This window comes from Trichechus manatus, unplaced genomic scaffold (assembly GCF_000243295.1).
Source record: "Trichechus manatus latirostris isolate Lorelei unplaced genomic scaffold, TriManLat1.0 scaffold00064, whole genome shotgun sequence".
NCBI classification, from domain to species: domain Eukaryota; kingdom Metazoa; phylum Chordata; class Mammalia; order Sirenia; family Trichechidae; genus Trichechus; species Trichechus manatus.
Window position 1 is genome coordinate 12960280 of NW_004444000.1, and position 24964 is coordinate 12985243.

The window sequence follows — 24964 nt, forward strand, 5'->3', positions numbered from 1 at the left end:
TTACAGAAGTAGACTGCCACATCTTTCTCCTGTGGAGTGGCTGGTGGGTTCAAATTGCAAACCTTTTGGTTAGCAGCCGAGTGCTTTAACCACTGCACTACCAGGGCACCACCAAGAATACAGATCATTTTATTCTCCCATTAACTCAGTAATAAAGGAGTTATTATCTCCATTGCAAGTAAAGGAAATAGACTCTGCCTGGTAAAATAGTGTCTTAGTCATCTAGTGCTGCTATAACAGAAATACCACAAGTGGATGGTTTTAACGAAGAGAAATTTGTTTCCTCACAGTCAAAGTAGGCTAAAAGTCCAAATTCAGGGTGTCAGCTCCAGGGGAAGGCTTTTTCTCTCTGTTGGCCTTCTTCTCTTCGGTGTTCCCCTGGACTAGGAGCTTCTCTGCACAGGGACCCCGGTCCAAATGACGTGCTCTGCTCCCGGCACTGCTTTCTTGATGGTATGAGGTCCCCCTGTCTCACTGCTCACTTCTGTCTTTTATATCTCAAGAGATTGCCTCAGGACACAATCCAGTCTTGTAGATCAGGTCCTGCCTTACTAACACAATTGCCACCCATCCTCCCTCATTAACATCATAGAAGCAGGTTTACAGCATACAGGAAAATCACACAGTACCAGGAATCCTGGCCTAGCCAAATTGATACACACATTTTTGGGGGGACATGATTCAAACCATGACAAATGGCTTGCCTGAGATCATGAGTTAGTGGTAGGTGTCAAGTGTAAAATCTTATACAGTAAGAATTCCTGAGTTCTTGCTACAGGTCTCCTTATATTTCTTATTGTACCTTTGTGTCTCTTTTACTGACAATACTATATCACTTTCCAAAATTCATCTAGAATTAAATGAATTCTAGATTTTATCAAATTTGCTGGCCAGATTTAGCAAACCTGTTGCCATGGGGTTGATTCCGACTCATGGGGACTTCACGTGTGTCAGAGTAGAGCTGCGCCGTGGGGTTTCCCATGGCGCTTCCGGCTGGCTTCACACCACCAGCCTTTGTTTAGTAGCCAGGTGCTTAACTGCCCTACCCAGGGGCTGTCAAAGCTGGGCAAAAGGTTGTTCTGTCTCTCATCTCCTGTTGTATTTGGTTTATTTTCTCTTGAGTAGCTCGATGATGCTGTGGGTGTGGTGGGAAGCTGGCACACAGTCCGAGTCCCGGGAAGTGAAAACGAGCTCCATTTAACAGAACTGGAGCCATCTAGTCTCTATGAAGTTTTGATGGTAGCAAGAAGTGCAGCGGGAGAAGGGCAACCTGCCATGTTGACCTTCCGAACTAGCAAAGGTGAGTATGATCTTCCTTAAGAGGAATGAGCTGGCTGGGTTGACGTCAGTTTATTAGTAGTTATCCTGAGTCCCTATGGACAGTGGAAATTCTTATATATAAATGTATTAAGCATGCTTCTTATAGCACCTTTTTTGGCTGCACTTGGGTGGCTGCAGTATTCCATTCCACAGATATCTTTGAGAGTTTATGGTATGTGTAAGACATTAGGGTAGATGATGCTGGGAAAACAGAGATGAAGAAGACAAGATCCATTCTACTGGAGCTTATCCTTTCTAAGGAAGGTAAGACATGTACATAAATACCAACTACAAGGCAAAATTTAATCGCGTACAGCTGATACTTACTGAATGCCTCCTAGGTGCCAGGCATTCAACAAAATAGGCAAAACTGCTTGCCCTCATGGAGCTTATGTTCCAGTTGGGAGATATGTGTACCCAAGTGGTCAGTTCATTACAACGTGGTAAGTGATAGTTCCAGGAGGCACTGGCGTGGGAGTTGTTACCATTTTAAGCAGGTGGTTAGGGAAGTCTCAGTGAGGTGAGGCCGATAGAGAGCCCTGTTGCTACCCAGGGAAACAGCATCCCCGGCAGAGAGAAGAGACGTGCAGAGACCGGAAGGTGGGAGGTGCTCGTGCTCCACAGGAGCATTGGGGCGGCTGGAGGGACTGGACCACAGTATGTGAGCAAGGTGGAGTGGGAGAGGCGCCCAGCAGGATGGCAGATGACCAGCTCACACCAGGCCTTCTACACTGAAAGAGAGATGGGAAGCACTGGCGGTTTTTACGCAGCGGAGCGGCGTGATCTGCTGGATGTTTTCATAGAATGGTTCTGGCTGCAGTGGTGAGGACACGCTGGAGGAGGGCAGCGGGTCAGCAGAGAGACCAGAAGTAGGATGACAAGTAGTGTAAGAGCTTTATAAAGAAAAGGCTACAGGAGCACAAAGACGGGACATTCTTGCTGCAGGGTAGATTGTGAGAGGAGGCTTAATGGAAGGCTGGCATCATAGCTTGGCCTGAAATAAAAATACTTTCATGATGGAGATGGGAATTGAATAGAAGAGTATTTTAGTATGGCACTGTGATAAAAAGGAGGTATGATGACTGGGGAGAAATGCTCTACTGGCTTTTGAAAAAGACCCTTTAATCGAATTGCTGAGACTGCCCAGAATAATAATGATTACTTCTCATGTTAAACATATTTTGAGTTAATTTCCACAGTTAGTCCTTGGTCATTTTTAGGGTCTGACCTCTGTGTAAGTTCTGAATAATAAGCATGTATTTTAATTTTTAAAAAAATCACTTAATTTCACTTTTTGTTGCTTTTTAAAATTTTAAAACTTAGAATGATAATTTGTCTGTGAAGAAGCTTAGTAGAAGCTCTTTAATAACTAATTTTATGTCTTAGAATTAAGAAATATGTACAGTTAAAACCTTCACCTGTCTCTTGGCTTCTTCACCCGTGTTGTTTTTTCCACCTGTAAACTAAAGTTAGTATGATAATGAAAGACACATTTTGGCTTTCCCTTAAAGGTACTAGAAAAAGACAAAGTAATTTTTTAAGTCAGTCCCTCAGATTAGCTAAATGTTTATAATGTAAGTCTTAAGTTTAGACACTGTTCAGATAAGCTCATATATTTATATATCATTTGAAGTTTCACAGTACTCTTTGTTACTTTATATGTACGTAAGCTTATGTTACAGGCTATGTTTTTTTAACTTTTCTAGAGAAAACAGCCTCATCAAAAAACACCCAGGCGTCTGCTCCACCGGTGGGCATCCCTAAGCATCCTGTGGATTCAGAGGCTGCACACAACTTTGGAGTGGTACTCACAGATTCCTCTAGGCATAGTGGAGGTAAAGGAAAGGCTCTTCATTTTGTTCATGTTGTTTGTTTGCAGATGTCACTGACCTGCTTCAGCTTATCTGGGGGAAGGGGTAGAACAGGGTGTTTATTATTCAGATCATGTCCTACCCTCTAGCTGTTTTAGGTCCTGTTCCAATCTCCTGCATTCAGATTTGGTAACCCAGTGGCATGAGTGATGTTTAATTGAATAAACTCAGATTCAGAAGGTTCCTGGTACTGTTTTTATAACTTAATAAAAGGTTTTTTTGTCTCCACCCTGGCAAAGGAAGCCAAATTTATATCTTGAAATCAGAAAGTTTCTTTCTTTTTTTGGAGTGATATATCAAAACATATGGTGTTACTTATGGTAAGATTTAGTTTTTTCATTGAAAGAATATATGTCATACTCGGTTTTATTGCTCCATCTAATCTGATGGTTTTTGAACGCCCAGGCAGTAAACTTTTTAAAAGACTGCTTTTTAGCATTTAAATTGCACACTTACCATTCCACGGTTGTCACATAATGTGCTTTTCGTGATTGGGCTAATTCGCCACCACAGGTGAGAAAAACACAGGATTTCATTGCTGAGCTCAACGAGTTCTCGAACTTCTTTTCCCTCCATTCATGGTTTTCAGTAGGCCATAACGTTCTCACCTGCCTCTGCTTTTACAGTATCACGAGCCTCTTGCCTGAGTACTTGCACCTCTGAGGAGCATTTCAGCTGTCTTACACAGACTACTTATATTTTCAAAAATTGTTTTGAAGATTTTTAAATATTATTAAAATTTTTTTGATATTCATATAAATAATTATCAAAATTTATGTGCATAAGACATCTGAGAAACAAAAACCTCGCTATTTATTTCACACAAACTGTAGTAGACACTTTACTAAATACTGGAGCAGCAGAGACAAGATAGTCCTTACCTTCAGGAAGCTTACAGTATAGAGGATGATACTCACAAACTATATTGTGGGTAATATAGACAAACAGAAAAAAACCAAGCCTGTTGCCGTTGAGTCGATTCCGACCCATAGCGACCCTACAGGACAGGGGAGAACTGACCCATAGATTTACCAAGGAGTGCCTGGTGGATTTGAACTGCCAGCCTTCTGGTTAGCAGCTGTAATACTTAACCGCTACGCCACCAGGGTTTCCAAAGAGAGGGTAGTGGTAGTTCAGTGATAGGATTCTCACCCTCCGTAGGAGAGACTTGGGTTTGATTCCCAGCCAGTCTGCCTCCTGCAGAGCCACCACCTGTCTGTCATTGGAGGTTTTCGTGGTGCTGGGATGCTAAACAGGTTTCAGGAGAGCTTCCAGACTAAGACGAACTAGGAAGAAAAGTCTGGTGATCTACTTCTGAAAATCTGCCAGTGAAAACCCTGTAGATCACAGTGGTCCACCTTCCATTGTACATGGGCTTGTCCTGAGTCAGGGGCCAACCTGATGACAGCTGACAACCACAAAGATAGACAAACCAGTGACAATGATTTTGACTCATTAGCTAGAGATTATGCCCTATGGTATCACGAGAGAAACATCTACGTCACCCCACTTGATACAGAGGAGGGTGAGTGGTGGTAGGAAAAGGCTTACCTCAGCTCCTGGAGCTTAGCCTCAGCAGACAAGAACAGTACAGGTAGGTAACCAAAACAAAACCCATTGCTGTCGAGTCTGTTCCAACTCATAGCGACCCTATAGGACAGAGTAGGTTTCCAAGGAGTTGTTGGATTTGAATTGCGGACCTTTTGATGAGCAGCCAAGCTCTTAACCCCACCGCACCACCGGGGCTCCAGATAGGTAGGTAAAAAAGCAGGAAAAGAGTGCTCCAGACACAGACAGCTGCTTGAACAGATGACTGACGTGTTCGATTTCATTTAGAGATTTCATTCACTGTGACTGGTGCTGTGGGAAATGAAGCTAGAGTGGGATAGGGGCCTTGTGTGATGCGCTTCAAGTTTAGAGAGTTCCCTAAAATCTATGAAGAACCCTAAAGGGGTTTAAGGAAGGGAGGAATGGCAAAAGATAAGGCTAGAAAAATAATACAGATAGTGGCAGTGCGAACGGAGACAGGAGCGTATATGACAGATTAGGGCAAATGAATCTATACTGAATGAGAGGGAGAAATAGGGTGACTTGGGTTGGGCAACTAGGAGCTATTTACCAAGATTTAGGTCATAAGAGTTTTAAGGTGAAGGTTATTGATTTAGTTTGCAGGGATAACTGTAAGAAGTTATTTATGTTTGCAATAACCCTGTGAGGGAGGTTGTATATCTGTTTTATAGATCAGGGAACTGAGACTCAAGGAGATTATGAAACAGGCCCACAATCATCCAGAAGGTGGTGGAACTGCTGTTCAAATCCAGATTGTCTAAGTCCAAGTGCAGTGCTCTTTCTTTCACACCCTGTTAACATCACATGCTGTTTCTTTTACCTATTGGAAATATTGTTCTCTGTAGAGATAGTTTTCCTAAGATTTTCTTTTCCTATTTGATCTGTGGTGTTCTTTGATGAGTTTTAACCTCATTTGAATCGACATAAGAAGTTGTCTGGATGTATAGTATAAAAAAAGCATCCGATTTACTAACAGTTCTATTCATTCTGTTTCCATTGCTTTCTAACTCGAAAGGAATACAGTAAGTATTACTCAAATTGTCTGCTTTGCATGTATTTTTTTTTTTTTAACTCCTTAAGCAGTTTGTTTATAAAATGCTGCAATTTTCTCCGTACAAGTATTCAACACTGTTTTCTTCCTTCGACGTATTTGTATTCCACCACCCATCTGTCAGTCTGTCTTGCTGTGGTGCCTCATGTGTTATGATGCCGGAAGCTTCACCACCAGTATTTCAAATACCAGCAGGGTCATCCATGGTGGACAAGTTTCAGCAGAGCTTCTAGACTAGGTCAGACTAGGAAGAAAGGCCTGGTGATCTACTTCCAAATAGTAACCAATGAAAACTTTATGGATCACAAGCAAATATTGTCTGATATAGTACTGGAAGATGAGCTCCCTAGCAGTAACACGAAGATGGTGCAGGACAGAGCACTGTTGTGCATGGGGTCACCGTGAGTCAGAATCAACTTGACAGCGGCTAACGACAACAACGTGTATGTGTATTGTTGTTTGAAGAGGTGTTGAGACAGAGGGTATTGCCTGAGGTTCACCAGCCCACGGCTGGGCCCTTAATGTTTCAGTTCTAGAAGCGTGATTGTCAGCATGCCGGAAGATAGGCAGTCTCTGGGAACCAGCTCCCATTTACAGAGTCCACAGGTGCCCAGTGGAAACCAGGATGGCACTTTACTGATGTGCAGTGTGACCAACATGCAGACCCTACACACTGTTCCTATCAGCATTCTTTCCTATAGGAACCAAGTGGGAAGCCAGTTAGAACCATGAGACCGCGTGGTCAGCAAGAGGAGTTAGGTACATGGTCTTAAGCCTGATGTTCCCACCTGCCCCAGGGGCCAGACGGTTTAATTTGTGCGCTGGAGCGTCTCCTTCCCTTGGCAGTGCTGACTGAAAACTGCTGGATATTAGCTCTCTGACCCGCTTTTTTCTCTGTGTTCATGTTGATCATCTGTTTTGTTTTGACACACCTTTCTTTAACTGCCTGTCCTGTCTTCCCGCTTTCATCCCGAGCACCGTGCTCTTCCCATTATTATCAGTATTAATTTTATTGGTCAGATTTTATTTCTGTTTACCTCTTGCCATCTGTATCTTGGAGTAGCATTCCTGAAGCCGTGAAGTGTGTTAAGATAGGATATACTAGTAATTCCTAATATAATCATCTGTGCGTTGGTTTGGTGAATGTGTTTTACACCGCAGGGCTCCTATAGCGTGGATGAATAAAGAAAAATATTGAAACGTGATCACATATGGTTGTGAAATGTTATTGTAAATTATACCCACTATCAGACTCGAAGTACCAAACAATGCTATAGCTTATACATAGTTTTAGCCACGAACTTTATCGTCTTTTTACTTCCTGTAGTTGACCATTGTTTCCCATTAGCACTTTTAGCAGAGGACAGGAAAATAGTCCTGACATTATTAATTCTGGCAAATGTTTGATGAAGAACCTTTAATAAAATGAGGTTTGGGATTTATACCTTTTAGTTTATTTAAGTTATTCTGGTTTTTTTTTTTCCTTCTTTTCCTTTTGGAATTAATTTTCAAGCATATACAAAATAGGGAGAATGGCATCGTCTTGCCAATCTTACTACTTAAGTTTTTCTCGTCTCTGACACCGTGGGTTACTGAAGTGAATACTTCTGTTTTTAGTTCCAGAGGCCCCAGACCGGCCCACTATCTCCACTGCGTCAGAGACCTCAGTCTACGTCACGTGGATTCCTCGGGCAAATGGGGGTTCTCCCATCACTGCCTTCAAGGTGGAGTATAAGCGGATGCGGAGCAGTGATTGGCTGGTAGCAGCTGAAGATATCCCTCCCTCCAAACTTTCTGTGGAAGTTCGTAGTTTAGAACCAGGTAATTTTATCGAAACCTTTTCTTTTTTATCATGAGTGCTGACTTTAGGTGCATGTTTTTCAAAACTTTATATTTTTCTAATTGTAAAGTAATATGTGTTTATTATATAAAAAATACAAAATGGAGAAGAGTAAGTCACCTGGAATCTACCCATCCAGAAATAATGGTTGTTTGCATTGTGGTGTATTTCTTTCTAGCCTTTTTTCGTTTTAATAGAAATGGGTTATGCTGTAAATACTGTTTTGTGACCCTCTTTTCCCCATATTAGATCATGGGTGTTTTCCAATATCATTAAAAATTCTTCAAAAGCTCCGTTTCTAATAGCCGTATAATCTACCGTTTAATTGTATCATAATTTCCTTAACCCACTCTCTATTGCTGGGTTTTAGATTGTTTCTTTTTTTTAATTAATACTTTGTGTTTTCGGCAAAAGTATACACAGCAAATTAGGTTCCCATTTGACAGTTTCTATACAAATTGTTCAGTGCCATTAGACATTATATTTCAGTGACATTACATTTTTCACACCACGTCATCTTTCTCTTTAATTGCCGTCTGGTTGTTCCATTCCCAACACTCTAGCTTCTCTGCCCCCTTATCTTCTTAGCTTTGCTTCAGAGTACACGTAGTCTTCGACTTATGATGGGGTTCCAGTCCGATGACCCTGTTGTAAGACAGTTCTGATGTAAGTTGAATACTTCTTTTTCTTTTCTTCCTTTGTTTTTTAGTCTTCATTAGTATTGCCTTTTATTATCAGTATCTTTATAAATCTGATCTTTGCACATCTACAAGTGAACATCAGAGAATGATAATATCAGCAAATTACGTGCTGTAACATTGTACGTAGTATATATTACTAACGATAAGATGTACCAAAAAAACAAAAGGATGTTCATAAGTGCAGTTCTTTGTAACTCGAATACATCATAAGTCGGGGGACTACCTGTAATTGCTGACCTTTTGGTCTCATGTAGATGGTTTTTTAATGGAGCACTGTACTCACGGGTAATATCCTTTATTTTCTGTGCCAGTCTGCTGTTTGGCTAATGACCTCAGGTGGTAGTTTCAGTTCAAGGTTTAAAGAGTGTATCAGAGAAATAATCTCAGGGAGCCCTCTAGTCTCAACTGGTCCATTAAATCTGGACTTTTTAAGAATTTGAGTTCTGTTCCACATTTTTTTCCTGATCTATCAGGGTCCCTCTATTGTGGCCCTGATCAGAACGGTTGGTAGTGGTAGCTGGGCACCATCTAGTTCTGCCGATCTCAGGGTAGATGAAGCTGTGGCTCATGTAGACCATTAGCCCTATAGACTAGTTTCTTCTCTGAGACTTGTATTTCCTTCTTTCTCTTTTGCTCTTGTTGAGTAGAGACCAATAGTTGTATCTTAGATGGCTGCTTGCAAGCTTTTAAGACCCCAGACGCTACTGACCAAAGTAGGATGTAGAACATGAACTTTGTGAACTATGTTTTGTCAGTTGACTGAGACTAAGGTCCTAAGCCTTCAAACCCAGAAAACCAGTCTCGCAAGATGTTTGGTTATATCTGAGAAGTATCTGTAACTGTGTCCTCTATGAATATATATGTGTGCACACAAATACCTGTATGTCCGTGTACATAAAGATGCTTCTATCTGTGCACACATACGTACACATTTGTACCTACCCATACATATATGCCCATACACATGCATATGTGACCAGACGCTCATTTTCTGGTTGTTGTTGTCAAATAATGTATGTCATATTCTTCAGCACTAACAACCTTTTTTTTCCTTCTGTGTGCTTCTTAGTGGCACCGTTTACTTTGGTCAAGCTATGCTTATTATGCCAACATTTGGGCTACTTTTCCCATCACCAAAAATAGCAAGTATCTGCTACCTAGAGAATGAGTCCCCCTCGCCCCATCTGTCCGTGGTAACCACCAATGAACACTGGTCTCTATATATTTATCTGTGCTTGTCTTCGTATAAAAGTGGGATCATATAATATTTGTCCTTATGCGATTGACTTATTTCATTTAACGTTACGTCCTCCAGATCTATTCATGTTATGTTTCTTGGACTCATCATTGTTCTTTGTGGTTGCATAGTATTCCATTGTATGTATGTACCACATTTTGCTTATCCACTCATCCCTTAAAGGGCACTTAGGCTGTTTCCATTTTTTGTCATTGTGAATAATGCTGCAGTGAACGTGGGTGTGTATATATATGTCCATGTTGCTTTTATTAGGTCTCTAGGGTATATACCTAGAGGGATTACTGGATCATAGGGTATTTCTATTTCTAGCTTTTGAGGAAGTGCCATACCATTTTCTATAGTGGTTGTACCATTTACAATCCCACCAGCAATGGATAAGGGTTCCAATCTCTCCACATCCTCGCCAACATTTGTTATCTGTGTTTTTAAATCAGTGCCATTTTAGCCAGGGTGAGAGGGTATCTCACTGGAGTTTTGGTTTGCATCTCTCTAATAGCTAATGATCATGAGAACCTTTTCATATGTTTGTTGGCCGCTTGAATGTCCTCTTTGCCTCTTTGGTATCTGTTCATGTCCTTTGCCCATTTTTTAATTGAGTTGTTTGTATTTTTATTGTTGAGTTGTTGAAGTTTTTTGTATATTTTAGAGATTAGACCCTTATTGGATATGTCATTTCTTAAGATTTTTTCCCAGTCTGTAGATTGTCTTTTTAACTCTTTTGATAAAGTCTTTTAATGAGTACGTATAAGTATTTAGTTTTTATGAGGCCCTAGTGATCTAATTTGTCTTCTGGTATTCGTGCATTTGTAGTTATGTTTGTTAGCTTACTTTTAAAAAAGATCAGGTGCCATAGTTTTCTCCTAAGAACTTCATAGGTTTGGATTTAACATTTAGGTCTTTGATCCATTTTGAGTTAGTTTTTGTGTGTGGTGTGACATATGGGTCCTGTGTCATTTTTCTGCAAGTGGGTATCCTGTTTTGCCAGCACCGTTTATCAAAGAGACTGTTTCTTCACCATTGAATGGACTTTGACCGCTTGTCAAGAATCAGTTATTCATTAACGGATCGACTTATTTCTGGGTTCTCAGTGCTATTCCACTGGTCTGTGTGTGTATCATTGAACTAATACGAGGCTTTTTGATTACAGTGGCTGTATAGTATGTTTTGATATCTGGGGGCTTCCTACTTTGTTCTTCTTCTTCAATATTGCTTTTGCTATTCAGGGCCTCTTTTCTTTCCATATAAAGTTGGTCGTTAGTTTTTCCATTTCAGTAAAGAATGTTGTTGGAACTTGTCTCGGGATTGCATTGTATCTGTAGATCGCTTTAGGTAGTTTTAGATTTATTCTACTTACTCGCGGTTAGAAATAACATTGTGGAGAACATCTTTGTGTGTGCATGCGCACACGTTTGCTTGTCATTTTACTGAAATTGTTTATTCTTAGCGCTTGTTGTTGTTAGGGGCCATTGAGTCAGTTCCAACTCATAGTGATCCTGTGTGCAACAGAACGAAATACTGCTGTGTTTGAGCCTGTTGTTGTAGCCACTGTGTCAGTCCAGCTTGTTGAGGGTCTTCCTCTTTTTCGCCAACCCTCTACTTTACCAAACACGATATCCTTCTCCAGGGAGGGACTGATCCCTCCTGATACCATGTTCAAAGTAAGTGAGACAAAGTCTCACCATCCTCGCTTCTAAGGAGCATTCTGGCTGAACTTCTTCTAAGACAGATTTGTTTGTTCTTCTGGCAGTCCACGGTATACTCAATATTCTTTGCCAACCCTGTAATTCAAATGCATCAGTCTTTCTTCAGTCTTCTTTATTCATTGTCCAGCTCTCACATGCATATGAAGCAATTGAAAATACCATGGCTTGGGTCAGGGCCACCCTAGTCCTCAGGGTGACATCTTTGCTTTTTAAGATTTTAAAGAGGTCTTTTGTAGCAGATTTACCCAATGCAATACATCATTTGATTTCTCTACTTCTGCTTCTATAGGCGTTGATTGTGGATCCAAGTAAAGTGAAATCCTTGACAACGTCAATCTTTTCTCCGTTTATCATGATGTTGCTTGTTGGTCCAGTTATGAGGACTTTTGTTTTCTTTATGTTGAGGTGTAATCCATACTGAAGGCTGTGGTCTTTGATCTTCATCAGTAAGTGATTAGTCTTTTGGAAATGATACGATACTTAACATTTCTTTGTTCTGTAAATTTCATTTCAGCAGAGGAATTCACCGCATTGCACCCCATGTCTTGGGGTAATATGAAAGAAGTTAAACCTTGAAAGAGTAACACAGTAATCACAGATAAACTGACTCTACTCTTATTTGTTTAGATTTCGTGACCATTTTGGTTTATGGAGTTTTAAATGTACTCTGGTAGCAAATGCCTGTGTTTGTCTAAAAAGTAACATGAGGAACACAGGAACATGTGGGTAGAGTTGGGAGACAGTAGTGCAGGATCAATGTGGTGAAGCTGAGTAACAGTTCACAGACTGACACATTGTCTTGATAAACTCGAAGATTATTTTTGAGCTATTAGGAATTTGCTTTAGGATTCTAATTTATTCTTTAGATTCAGATTTTCAGAAACTCACAATCCTTAGAGGTGCTTTTTTTAAGTTCTTAATAGCTAATCCAAATGCATTCCTTCTGTTGTGGATTAAATCTACTTCCTCTTACCCTGTTATCAGTGGAATCAGAGTGACGTCTGCTGTCACCCACACAGTGCCTCTTCATAAATGTATTCACCATATTAAACTTTGCTTCAGTTGTTTCTTTCAGAGCAAAAAGAACCTAGTTTTGGGGACAAATAACGTCAACGAATACTGAATACTGTATTTGGTGGGTATGACTTTAGAGTAAAATAAAGAGAAAACGTGTTGCGGCTCTTTCCTACTCTCTACCTGCCCCGCCCGTGACAGACATCACTAATCATTCACAGTATTCTTTCCCAGGGAGTCCTGCTAGGGTTCTGGAATGTTGAACCCAGTGCGTTGAACAGCCACTGCCAGCTGGTTGAAGTTGGCAAGCGAGTTGAGCTCTAGTTGCCACACAGGCTTTAGAACGTGTTTCTGTTGTTGTGGGTAGATACTTAAGCGTGGTGGTTTTATCTGAATACTCTACCTTCAGTTGTCTTCTTACAATTTTTAAAAAGTTACGTGGGTTTTATTTTGTTTTTCCCCAAAAGGTTCAACATACAAGTTCCGAGTCATTGCCATCAACCATTATGGTGAGAGTTTTCGGAGTTCAGCTTCTCGACCTTATCAGGTGGCTGGGTTCTCTAACCGTTTTTCCAGCCGTCCCATAACCGGGCCTCACATTGCATACACAGAAGCAGTCAGCGACACGGAGATCATGCTGAAGTGGACGGTGAGCAAAATGTCTTCTCTGATTAGAAGGTGTTCTGTTTTGGTCACATTAAAAAGAAATTTAATATCCTTGTGACACAGAACTGTGAACAGCAAGATTTTGAACTTTTAATTGAGGGGCAATGAAAGGGCACAGCTGTTTGTGTAAAAGCACACATTATTTATGAGCCAGGGTTAAAAATCCAACTATGGTCTCCTAGGCATTCATTCAAATGCTGTCATTTCATGATTTATTCATCTGGAACCATATGTACTGTTATGCTTTGAGACCTAGCGGACTGTATTGCTTTATTTTTGTTCAGCCCTGCAGAAAGCTAAATGCTCTCTCTACCTTTGATTAAATTTAAAAAGGTCGTCAATGATGTTTGCAAAATGAAGCCAGAAAAACATTACCACAAAGATAAATAAATCTTGATTGGTATGAAAATTACATTTGTTTTTGTCTTTGATAAGCTTTTGCTTCTTTTTTTTTTTTAGTACATTCCATCAAGTAATAATAACACTCCCATTCAAGGATTTTATATCTATTACCGGCCAACAGACAGTGACAATGACAGCGATTATAAGAGGGATGTTGTCGAAGGTAAGCCCGTCGTCAAGGTGGGGTTGCAGGAAAGAGCTTTGGCAGAGAGGCTTTATCGATATTATGAAAAATGCCATCTCAGGTTAAGACAGAGTAAAACCGAAAGTAAAAAATACAATGACTTATGGCTGTTGAATTTGTCCCGAAGAAAGAACGTTTTTCCAATTTCACGTACCTAGAACCCCACATTTTGGTTGTGGGAATGGTGAGTTACAAAAATATGGGGGAGATACAATTTGTCGTAGTTCATCTGAAAAAAAATTGGTTTTCTGCTTCCTTTAAATGAATAGTGATGCCTAAGTACAAAAATCAATCGCAGTTTACAGCTATCTGTAAGAAATAATGTATTAATCAAACGGTTTTATTGAAGACTGTACTACAAAGCTCACCTCTTGAGCATGGTGGTCTCGTTCAGAGATGTACTGAGATACTGGAGTGTATGTGGAGAAAAAAGAGCCAGGATGGCAAAGGGTATTGAAACTGTGCCTTTCTACTGCGTTTGGGATCTAATGTGGAATTTCGCATCCAGTCTCAGGCAGGGCTCCACCCCCTGCTGAGATTGGCATTACCACCCCCAGATACATATAATCAGAATCACCCAGGGATCTTGTTAAAATGTAGTTTCTGATTCAGTACATCTGGGGTGGAAATGCCAATTCTCAGCAGGGGGTCCAAGCAGAATGAACTGGAATGGACCGGTTTGAAGCCCTGGTCTCAAGGCCCAGCATGATCTCCCTTGCCCCTGCCCAGACTTCCAGCTGTGTCTCGTGTACCCCGCCCTTTCTCACCATGTGCTCCTTGAGCTGGCCTTCTTTCAGTTCCCTTGCGTGCACCTGGATTTTTCTTGTCTCAGGACCTGTGCTCGTGACGGTGCCTGTTGTCCAATGTGTTCCTCTCCCAGCTCCATCTAGGCCCTCCCATTGTTCTCATCCCTGAATGTCACTCTCTTGGATAAATCCTTCCTGCCACCCCCGCTCTCACTTCCGTCAGGCACCTTTGTTATAATCTCTAACTCTACCCTTTCTGTTTATTTCTTACAGTGTATCGCAGTTGTGTGTGTGTGTATGAAATTATTTGCTTACAGTTTGTCTCCTCTACTAAATATTAACCTCCTTGTGGACAAAGGACCTTTCTTTTTCCCGTTTCTATGTGCCCAACCCCACAATGGTGAGACGTTCAATATTTATTGAATGAATGAATTGAGCCCAGAAGGAAGAACTGAATAGCTGGGGATGTTCAGACTGGAAAAAAGCAGACGAAGGGAAGCAACATGACAGCTGTCTTCAAATATTAAAGGACTATTATGTGGAAGAAGAACTATTATCAGTTGAGGGGGGAGCTACAAGGAAATAGTGTAAGGAAGAACTTTCTAACATAGATGCATAATGAAATAGGTTCCCTCGCAAAGTGCTAAGCTCTGTAATTGCGTGCAAGTGTTGGTAGAGGCTGGATGCCTATTTCTTAGTAATATCTTGGAAGAGATTCTTGCTTTGGGAGAAGGCATTACTTCCAAGGTTTTTTTTTTACTCCAAGATACTGATTCTTTGAAATATTAAATGTCCTAATGGATTATGTCAGAAAATTGTCCTAGGCCAAGATGACTTTTATATGACTTCTTGACATCAAACAATGCATATAGTTTTTGTTACAAGTAAGTCTTATAATAAATATGTTAAATATCCCATACCATGTTTCTTTAAATGTTGTAGCATCCCTTTTAATGTTTAGCCAATGGAATTACTTTTGCCTAGTACCTAAAAAATTCAGTGATCTGGACTTTAATACCTGGTACATAGTAGATGCTCAATAAATATTTGCCAAATGAAGGAATGAATGATTGCTTCTCTTCAGTATGGAAAAGTAGGAAAGAAATTGGTTTTTCAAAATCTGCTTTAAACATAAAGAATCAAGGAAATATGGAAAGATAATTGTTAGTGGCAAAATTTATCTCTGCTCTTAGAAGCGAAGACAGTAGCTACTCTTGGGGGAGACTACTGACTGGAAGGGGCATGAGGAGGACTTTTGGGGTGCCAGTAATGTTCTATTTTTTGACCTAGGTATTGGTACCATGGGTGTGAAAATTCATTGAGATGTAAAATTATGTGCACCTTTCTGTATGCATATTATACTTCAATATAAAAACTATATACACACACACACACACACACACACACACACACACACACACACACACACACACACATATACACATACACACACATGTATATAAAGGAATGAAAGATACTTGTTTGTGACTATTCTGCATTTTAGGCCTAGGTAGGTCTTCATTTTAGTTCATCTGGGTAGGGGAGCTGGAATGTCAGTTTTTTATTTAAAAAAAAAAATTGACAGAGGTTAAACATATCTTATAAAATAGTTCTGAACAAGGCAAATGTAAATAAAATTAATATCCATCTCTGTCTCTCTCTCTGTCTCTCCCTCCACCCCTTTTTCGTTCTGCTCTCTAGAAATATCCACTGGTAAGCAGTTTTTAAACTATATTCTCCTCTAGTTAAACCTTTGAACCTTTACAACCTTCTGTGATGTGAATATTGAGCATGGAATGGGAAATTAACAAAACTTCTGCACATTCAGTAGTCTTGCCTGCAAATGGGAGTTTTGCCCTATGGTTTGCAGAGAACTTGTTTATAAATGTAATATACTGAGCAGTTAGATGTTTAAGTGGGCTTCAGTGTGCTGTGTAATTTGCTTATTCCTTATTTTCAAGTTTATGCATTTGAAATTCTTCCTGTGGCAGTTGGAAGCTCTTGGTCTGTACTTTCAAACCCTGGAACAAAAGCATTCATCCCTTACACATAAAGTTTTCTATAAAATGGAGTTTTAGATTACTTACATGTATTGACCCAACATTTTTCAGCTTTTGAAATAAAATTTGAAACTCAATTTAATTTTATAAGAGAAGAACAATTGTATTATTTAAGTTTTTCTGTCTTCTGAGTTGGAGTTCTACATTTAGATAAACTAGAAATGTTTCCAGAATACCAGTGCTTCTGTGGTGAGTGTTTTTTCTTGTAAACTTAATTTGAGTTTCAAATAAATCAAATTAACAGTTGCCCTGATCTTTAAGTCTGTGCTTTGGTTTCTCCCTGTGGTGAATCCTTACCTTTTCTAAAATACCCTTGGAGGTGGGGGGGAGTTGTTTGTTAAGCAAAGGATATGCTTTTGCCATTTTATCCATTGGAAGAATTACCATAACGATTGCATATTAATCTAACAAGATTATCTTAATTATTTTCTCTTATTAGTAATGTAGCAGAAACCCAGTTTAATTTCATTTGTACTAGTGCTGTGTAGTAGTGTAGTAATTATTCAAGAGAATTTTTATAGTTAAACGAGTATAGGTCTGGTAGGAAAGATCTACGAATAAAGAAAAACCAAGAAGTTTTTGGAAAGTTTTAGATTTTAGAAATAGGTCTATTCCAGTTTCAGCTGGTATTTTAGTCAAAATTCTTTCTGGGTCTCCTATGTGTTGCTGAGTCGGAATCGATTCAGTGGGAACGGGTTTGGTTTTTTGGTTTGGTACTTCTATAAAGACTTCTTGAGTCTTTCAGTGGCCCTGGATCCTAAAACAATCAGACTGTCTTCCTGATAAAATATGGGTCTGTATGAGTGAGGGGTTTTGTATTGGTGACTGGGAAACGGGAGTTGCGCATCCAGATTGGAATATTTTTGTCTGTGTTGAATTAGAAAGGAGCGTGGTGAAATACAGAGGAAAACCTTCTTCGATGGTTAGGAGAGTGGGGAGGGAGGGTGAGGGTTATTCACTAACTAGATAGTAGACAAGAATTATCTTAGGTGAAGGGAAGGACAGCACACACTACAGGGGAAGTCAGCACAACTGGACCAAACCAAAGCTAAGAAGTTTCCTGACAGAGTAGCAGGGGCAGGGGTCTGGGGACCATGCTTTCAGGGAACGCCTAGGTCAATTGGCATAACAAAGTTTATTAAGCAAATGTTCTGCATCCTACTTTGGTGAGTGACATCTGGGGTCTTAAAAGCTTGCAAGTGGCCATCTAAGATGCATCAGTTGGTCCCAACCACCTGGAGTAAAGGAGAATGAAGAACACCAAAGACACATGGAAAGTAGTAGCCCAAGAGACATGAAGGGCCACATAAGCCAGAGACTTCATCAGCCTGAGACCAGAAGAACTAGATGGTGCCCGGCTACCACCAGTGACCGCCCTGACGGGGAACACAACAGAGAGTCCCTGATGGAGCAGGAGAAAGGTGGGGTGCAGAACTCAAATTCTAGTAAGAAGACCAGACTTAATGGTCTGACTGAGACTGGAGGAACCCCGGAAAGCATGGCCCCTGGGTTCTCTATCAGCCCAGAACTAAAACAATTTCGGAGGCCAACTCTTCAGACAGGGATTGGACTGGACTGTGGGACACAAAGTAATACTTGTGAGGAGTGTGCCTCTTAGCTCAAGTAGATACGAGAGGCTAAACGGGCAGCTCCTGTCCAGAGGTGAGATGGGAAGACAGAGGGTTAGGAGCTGGTTGAATGGACCTAGGGAAACGGGTGGAAAGGAGGAATTTGCTGTCACAGTATGGGGAGAGCAATTAGGGTCACATAACAATATATGTATAAATTTTTGTATGGGAAAAAAATTTAAAAAAAGGAGGAAAGAAAGGAGCTTGGCGATTCTGGTCCTGTCAGCCAAGTAGATTTGATATGTGTGTGTGGTTTTGTTTTGTTTTATTTTGGCTCCTCCTCTAATTCTTAAATAAGTTGGTAGTACAGTTGAATTTCTAAGAAACACGGAAATAGTTTGAAGAAATGTTTTGAAGAGGGATTAAAAGTGCCTGAGGAGTTAATTGAGTCTGGCAAAAGGGTCCCTGTGTATTAAAGTTGGTCACAGGTCCATGGACGTAAAAATGGACAGTGGTTTATACTGGAGTGTTCAGTTACAAGTGTTTCTAAATGAAAGGTTGGCTGTGTGCCACCGATAACAGAACTTTTGTATTAGAGATACTTGTGTGGTTTGGAGACCCTGACTCCAAAGAGAGGAAGTAGCAGGAGCAACAGCCGAGAGTTTCCCTGGGTAAGGCACCGTTTGCTGGTCTTGTACACAGTATTGCTTTCTGGGGGGATGACGTAGAGGACTGACTGGCTGGGCTGAAATAGGGATCTGAAGGACTTGAGGCTTTTTACCTGTGCTTTAAACTAACATATATTTTACAAACAAGTCATTATTCATTTTTTTTAATGAAATAGAGTATTACTACCAATAAACAAATATAGCTTTGATTCAGTTGATTGATTCTCTTTACCACTTTTCTCATGCCATGTAATAGGTGTGCTGTTTGTCTGTAGAGCCTTATTCCAAGGCCTGTACTAAATACAGTTGTATTGTACAAACAGCACTTTATGGTGAGCAGTGCTGCTCCCCCTCATTTTGAAAATATTATTATATTGAGACATTATCATTTAGGTTACATGAAGTTTGAATCTTATCTTGCATTTTTCTTTTCTAGGTTCAAAGCAGTGGCACATGATTGGCCACCTGCAGCCAGAAACCTCCTATGATATTAAAATGCAGTGCTTCAACGAAGGAGGAGAAAGCGAGTTCAGTAACGTGATGATCTGTGAAACCAGAGGTAGGAAAGCGGGGTGGCTCTGTGCTTTATCCCGACAGTGAGAGGGTCCCAAGCTCTGAATTGTTCCTTCTGGCTGTGGATATGTTTACCTAAGGAAATTTAGGTCTTGGACCGTTTTCTAGGTACATCCATTCGGACTGTCCCAGCAGAAGTTATAATATGTTGGCTATAGCACTTGTCTAAAAAATAGCTTATATAAGCATTAATCCTGCTCGATAATCTCTGTGTGATTCCATGTCAGTCAGCTCCGTCTCTTTTTCTCCATGAAGAGAATACAAATATTTCCTGACTACTTCGAGATTGCTGAGAATTGGAATACTGAAAAATGTGTAAGAATTTTAAGAAAAACGCTACGTAGGTTTAAAGAGTTTTGTTGAGGTCAGATATGTATAACACAACCTACTTGTTTAAGTGTAGCAGAGACCGCTAATTCTAAATTAATATTCTCAACTCTGCCTATATATATAAACTATAAAATGCTATCATCTTTAAAAACAAACCAAAAAAAAAAAAAAACCCAACAGCAAAAGAAAGCCAGAAGATACCACACATGAGTAATAGTACCAGCTAATCTATATGCTGAGCAAATAATCTTAGAAGCTGGACTATATGAAGAAGAATGCAGCATCAGGATTGATGGAACAACCCGCAATATGCAGATAACACAACCTTGCCTGCTGAAAGTCTTCAGTGTGGATTACACCTCAACATAAAGAAAACAAAAATCCTCGCAACTGGGCCGATAAGCAACATCATGATAAATGGAGGAAAGATTGAAGTTGTCATGGATTTCATTTTACTTGGATCCACAATCAACGCCCATGGAAGCGGCAGTCAAGAAACCATATGATGCATTGCATTGGGCAAATCTGCTGCAAAAGACCTCTTTAAAGTGTTGAAAAGCAAGGATGTCACTCTGAGGACTAAGGTGAGCCTGACCCAAGCCATGATATTTTCAGTCACCTCGTATACATGTGAAAGCTGGACTGTGAATAAGGAAGACCAAAGAAGAATGGATGCCTTTGTAATTGTGCTGTTGGCAAAGAATATTGAATATACCATGGACTGCCAGAAGAACGAACAAGTCTGTATTGGAAGAAGTACAGCCAGAGACCTCATTGGAAGCGAGGATGGCAGGACTTCATCTCACATACTTTAGACATGTTATCAGGAGGGAACAGTCCCTGGAGAAGGACATCATGCTTGGTAAGGCAGAAGGTCAGCGCAAAAGAGGAAGACCCTCGACGAGATGGATTGACACAGTGGCTGCAACAGTGGCCTCAAACATAGCAATGATTGTGAGAACGGCGCAGGACCAGGCAATATTTCATTCTGTTGCGTGTAAGGTCCCTATGAGTTGGAACGGACTCGACAGCACCTAACAGCATCAGTGTAGGTATTCGTGAAGTACTTGCATCCACCAGATAACGCAGTTGCTGTTGAGCCATCCTGACTCATGGTGACCCCAACTCATGGCAGCCCCGTTGTGTCTTAGTAGAACTGTACTTCACAGGGTTTTCAATGGCTCATTTTTTGGAAGTAGAACACTAGGCCTTTCTTCCAAGGTGCTTCTGGGGGGACTTGAACCTCCAACCTTTTGGTTAGCAGCCAAGTGCTTTAACTGTTTGCATCATCTAGGGATCACAGTCTCCGTTAATTTTCACAGCAACCCTAGGGATACTGTCTACTGCAAGTAACACCAAAATCCCTGCTTGATTGGCTTCAACATTGAGGAAATGTATTATTCCAGAAGCAGGAAGTCCAGAAATAGGTAACTAACTCCAAGGTTGTTTAATTCAGTAGTTGAGTGCCATCATAGAAGACCCAGTGTTTCCCGTCTTTCCCCTTTCCACCTTCCCGCTGTCAGCTTGGCCCTGAGACCAGCATTGCTCATAGCCAGCTGCTGTTCTGGGCTTCACATCTGGATGTGGCAGTGTCTGACAGAAAAAGAGGGACTGATCCTTCCTTGTGTCTATTTTAAAGAACAAAGTAAAATCTCCCCAGAGTCCTTCAGTCGATCTCCCTTTGTGTTTCATTAACGAGGACTCGGTCACATGCCACCCCAGACCATTCGCTGGAATGGAAGGATCAATGCGGATTCACCCCAGTGTTACGTGAGGGTCGGTAGACACCTAAACACAGTTGGGTCTCTGCTAGGATGGGAGAAGAAAATCGCTGTTGAATGGATAGTCAGTAGTTTTTGCTACAAGTGATTTTACTGTCCCTTTTTAAAAATCTCAGAAAGACTAAATTACAAGACTTTTTAATTCTCATTTTGTAATTAGAAATTTATTTATTTAGACTCTTTTAAATTCTAAATCATGTGTCTCCCTGCTACAAAACCCACTCATTAAATCCATATTTTAAAAATATATCTGCAGACCTTTAGACTTACCTTGAAATTCATTTGGTTAGCGTATATTTGAGGATCTTTTTGTGTCAGACGCTGGAGTGTTAATGAGCATTTCTTACTTGCCTCTAGAGTGCTGTGATAATCGGAGTGAAGTGACATTTAAGAAGCTAGTCGAGCAAAACATAAAGTAGCACAGGCAACAATGTTGTTGTGATTTGTCACGGTTTAATAGTCTGTGTCTGTAGTAGTAGCTGTGTGTAAAACAGTGTACCTCATTATCTGACTTCGCTGGGAAGTAACGGGTTCTACTTACAGACTGTCGGATCCGTGAAAAGTGAAAAAACGTCGTGAAAATGTTAAGGGTTCCTATTGGATGACTTTCTGAAACGTGTTACACAATTCCCAGCCTGTTTAAATAGAAGATATGCTATCTAATTTAACCTGCTAAAAAATGGCTCAGGGTTCTTGCCGGCAAGAATGATTGTTTTATATTTAGTAATTCCGTAAGGCTTTTAGGAATGACAGAGAAGTTGACGGCCAGCTGTTCCCCCCTGCTCTTCAAGGTCGTAGACTGCCGTGATTTTTCCTTTGGTCTGTCTTTATGTTTTTATCTCACTCACCCTCCCCTGCAAGCCATCTGCCCTCAGATTTTAACTTTAGTGAAAAGGGGTTAGAAACTAGATAATCAAGCTGGCGAGAATTCTGAGTAAACTCAGAGTAAATAGTGAATACACCTGAAAGACATCCCTGTGAGTGATCCTGACTGTTAGTGACGGTCTCTGTAACGTCCATTTTGCCTCAGAAACCTTTTTTGTTTTCTTTATAGAGTTGGCAGGATCTGAGAATTGTGAAACCCAACGTATCACTTGAAGAGAAGTTTCCTTGATAGTCTCTATGCCAAGCAGTCATCTGTCTTCCAGTGATGGAGAGGTCATTCCTTTGAAAGGCATCCTCTTCTTCCCTGATTATTAGCTCTGTTCTCTGTAGTTGAAGTTGCTAGAAAATTGAACTCCAAGTTAGTGTTGTTTGTTGAAGTAGATTTTTTGTGAGACCGCTTTGCTCCCGTGGCTTGTTAGGAGCCGTAGCAGGAAACAGTGTAATAACTAATAATAACAGCAGAATTGATCGAGCAGTTACTGTGTGCCAGGTGTGATTCTCAGTGCTTTACACTGATCAACTCGTTTAACCTCCATTACAACCTTTGATACAGCCATTACTATCATCTCTGTTGTCGGCATGCAGGAGCTGTGGTTCATGGAGGGTAACTAACATCTTACCGATATGATGAGTAGGGGGCTGGGATAGGAGTCTGGGCCATCTGCTTCAGAGACTGGACTTTGGACCACTGCCTTCTTAGGACATTAGAGCATCAAGAGCATGTGACTTGGGGATAGAGAGAGCAAGGTTCGAGACTCCCGTGTTACTAGCTTTTGTTATTGCTGTTCACCAGAATGCCAGTGAATTGGGTAAAAGCACTACATTTACGTGGACTCAAACAGTTGGCATGTTTGGAATGCTTCATTTTATGCATGAGGCTGTTGGAATTGTGTATGATTGTTCTGGAGTCCCTGGGTGGTGCAAACAGTTAAGTGCTTGGCTACTAACGGAAAGGTTGGCAGTTTTAATTCACCCAGAGATGCCTCAGAAGAAAGGCCTGGTGATCTACTTCTGAAAGGTCACAGCCATTGAAAACCCTGTGGAGCACAGTTCTACTCTGACACACGTGGGGGCGCCACGAGTCTGAATCAACTCGATGGCAGTTGTCCACTGGTTATGATCCTTCTAATAGTCCAGCACCTTCTCTTCTAACATAGATCACGTGGTAGGGGCCTAAAATACATAATTCTGAGTCTTAGCCAGCTCAAGGTATCGCAGATTAAAACGTTTTCTTTCCCATCCCTAAGCTGAAAACTTAATTTCGACTCACATGGACATCTTCTACAAGCACAACTAAGCAGATAATTACAGTAACTTGGATTACACTGAGTGCATATGTCTCTTTCTCTTATGATTTCTCTAAAACTTGTGGGCTGAATCTATTCAAGATCTACAACTCTGGCCCATCAGATTTTTAAACTTTTGAGCCCTCCCTGTGGCTCGTCGGTGGTCAGATCATCTCGGTAACAAGTGTAAACAGAGTGGTTTGTGTTCCTAACCAGACCTCCTTCAGAGAATAAACCATTTCATAGAGTCTATATTCATTCTGACATCATGTTTTCCTTTCTATTTCCACTAGTGAAACGTGTTCCTGGAGCGTCTGAGTCCCCTGTCAAAGACTTGAGTACCCCTCCACACTTCTCAGGAAGTGGAGGAAACATCGGGTCTGCGACAAGCCCCGCCAGAAGCAGTGATATGTTATATCTGGTTGTTGGCGGTGTGCTAGGTGTCATGGTGCTCATACTTATAGTTTTCATTGCAATGTGCCTGTGGAAGAACCGCCAACAGAATTCCATACAGAGTAAGTAATTCATAACGGTTTCCTTCTCTTTTTCAGAGGATGGGTAGAAAAATATTGTCAGAATAAATACTGATTTCTAACACCTTCGTGTGTTAGCGTCAGGGTGTAGAACATGTTAGGTACTCTCTGTTCAGAGCAGATGACTTTAAAACTCTTCTAGCTGTAAGCCAGCGTAAGTGGAGCATCAAATTAAATTCCCAGTAGAAATAAACAGCAAAGGGAAAACTAAGCAGGTCTCTAAATAAACAGCTGACTCAATGCTGGGAAATGCTGGCTGTGTCGGACCACCAAAGAGGATGAGTCCTTGAAGCGTGAGTTTTGCAGTTGCTGCAGGAACCCCTTTGTGCTGGTACAAATTGTCAAAAGGGAGTAGAAAAGGCATGATGGAAAGGAGGACTTCAAAGTTACTGTCACTGAATGATGCTCACAGGTGAAGATGACACAGTCCTGTTTCTGTACCTGGTGAACCAGCACTGCTCCCAAATGTGACAGTAATGTTAGGTGTGAACGGTTAGAGATAGCACTGGTTTGAGACACGTAACCTACAGCCCCTTTCCCTTTTCTCTGTGCTCCGTTCTCTTCCCTCACCGTCCTACCTTCTCTGTCCCCCAGCTGCTGATGTATAGGCTAGTCAGATCAAGTGGGGACTTCAGTCTTGGAGGGAAGAAGTTCTTGGTTTCTCCTTTGGCCTCAGAATAAGGGGATACGCAAGAAGGAAAGGGAGATACCATCAGGAAGGGCATTTCCAGCACTTACCAGCCAGCTCCCACTTTATTTTCATTAATAGCTCATGGGGGAGAAAAAGTGATGTATTTTTATTGACTTGGTGCCTTTCGAGAGATTGGGAGGGACAGAGTGGTGGTGGTGTCAGGCTGAAAGGGTTGGTGATCATTTGATTGGGCCTTTTTCTAAGTGGTTTTAATGCCATTCCTTTTAATTGTGTGTGTGCTGAATGGTTAAAAGCATTGGTCTG

At 40.9% G+C, this 24964-nt stretch overlaps 1 protein-coding gene across 1 annotated transcript in view; it reads left to right on the forward strand.

Annotated features, from left to right (window-relative positions):
• CDON (cell adhesion associated, oncogene regulated) overlaps nt 1-24964 on the forward strand; it is a 76575-nt gene that overhangs the window by 23356 nt on the left and 28255 nt on the right. Inside the window, exons 9-15 of the mRNA XM_004379344.2 lie at nt 1126-1300; nt 3027-3155; nt 7429-7632; nt 12795-12976; nt 13453-13558; nt 19058-19180; nt 23770-23991. Coding sequence (XP_004379401.1) covers nt 1126-1300; nt 3027-3155; nt 7429-7632; nt 12795-12976; nt 13453-13558; nt 19058-19180; nt 23770-23991 — 1141 coding nt within the window. The remainder of the gene's footprint in view (nt 1-1125; nt 1301-3026; nt 3156-7428; nt 7633-12794; nt 12977-13452; nt 13559-19057; nt 19181-23769; nt 23992-24964) is intronic.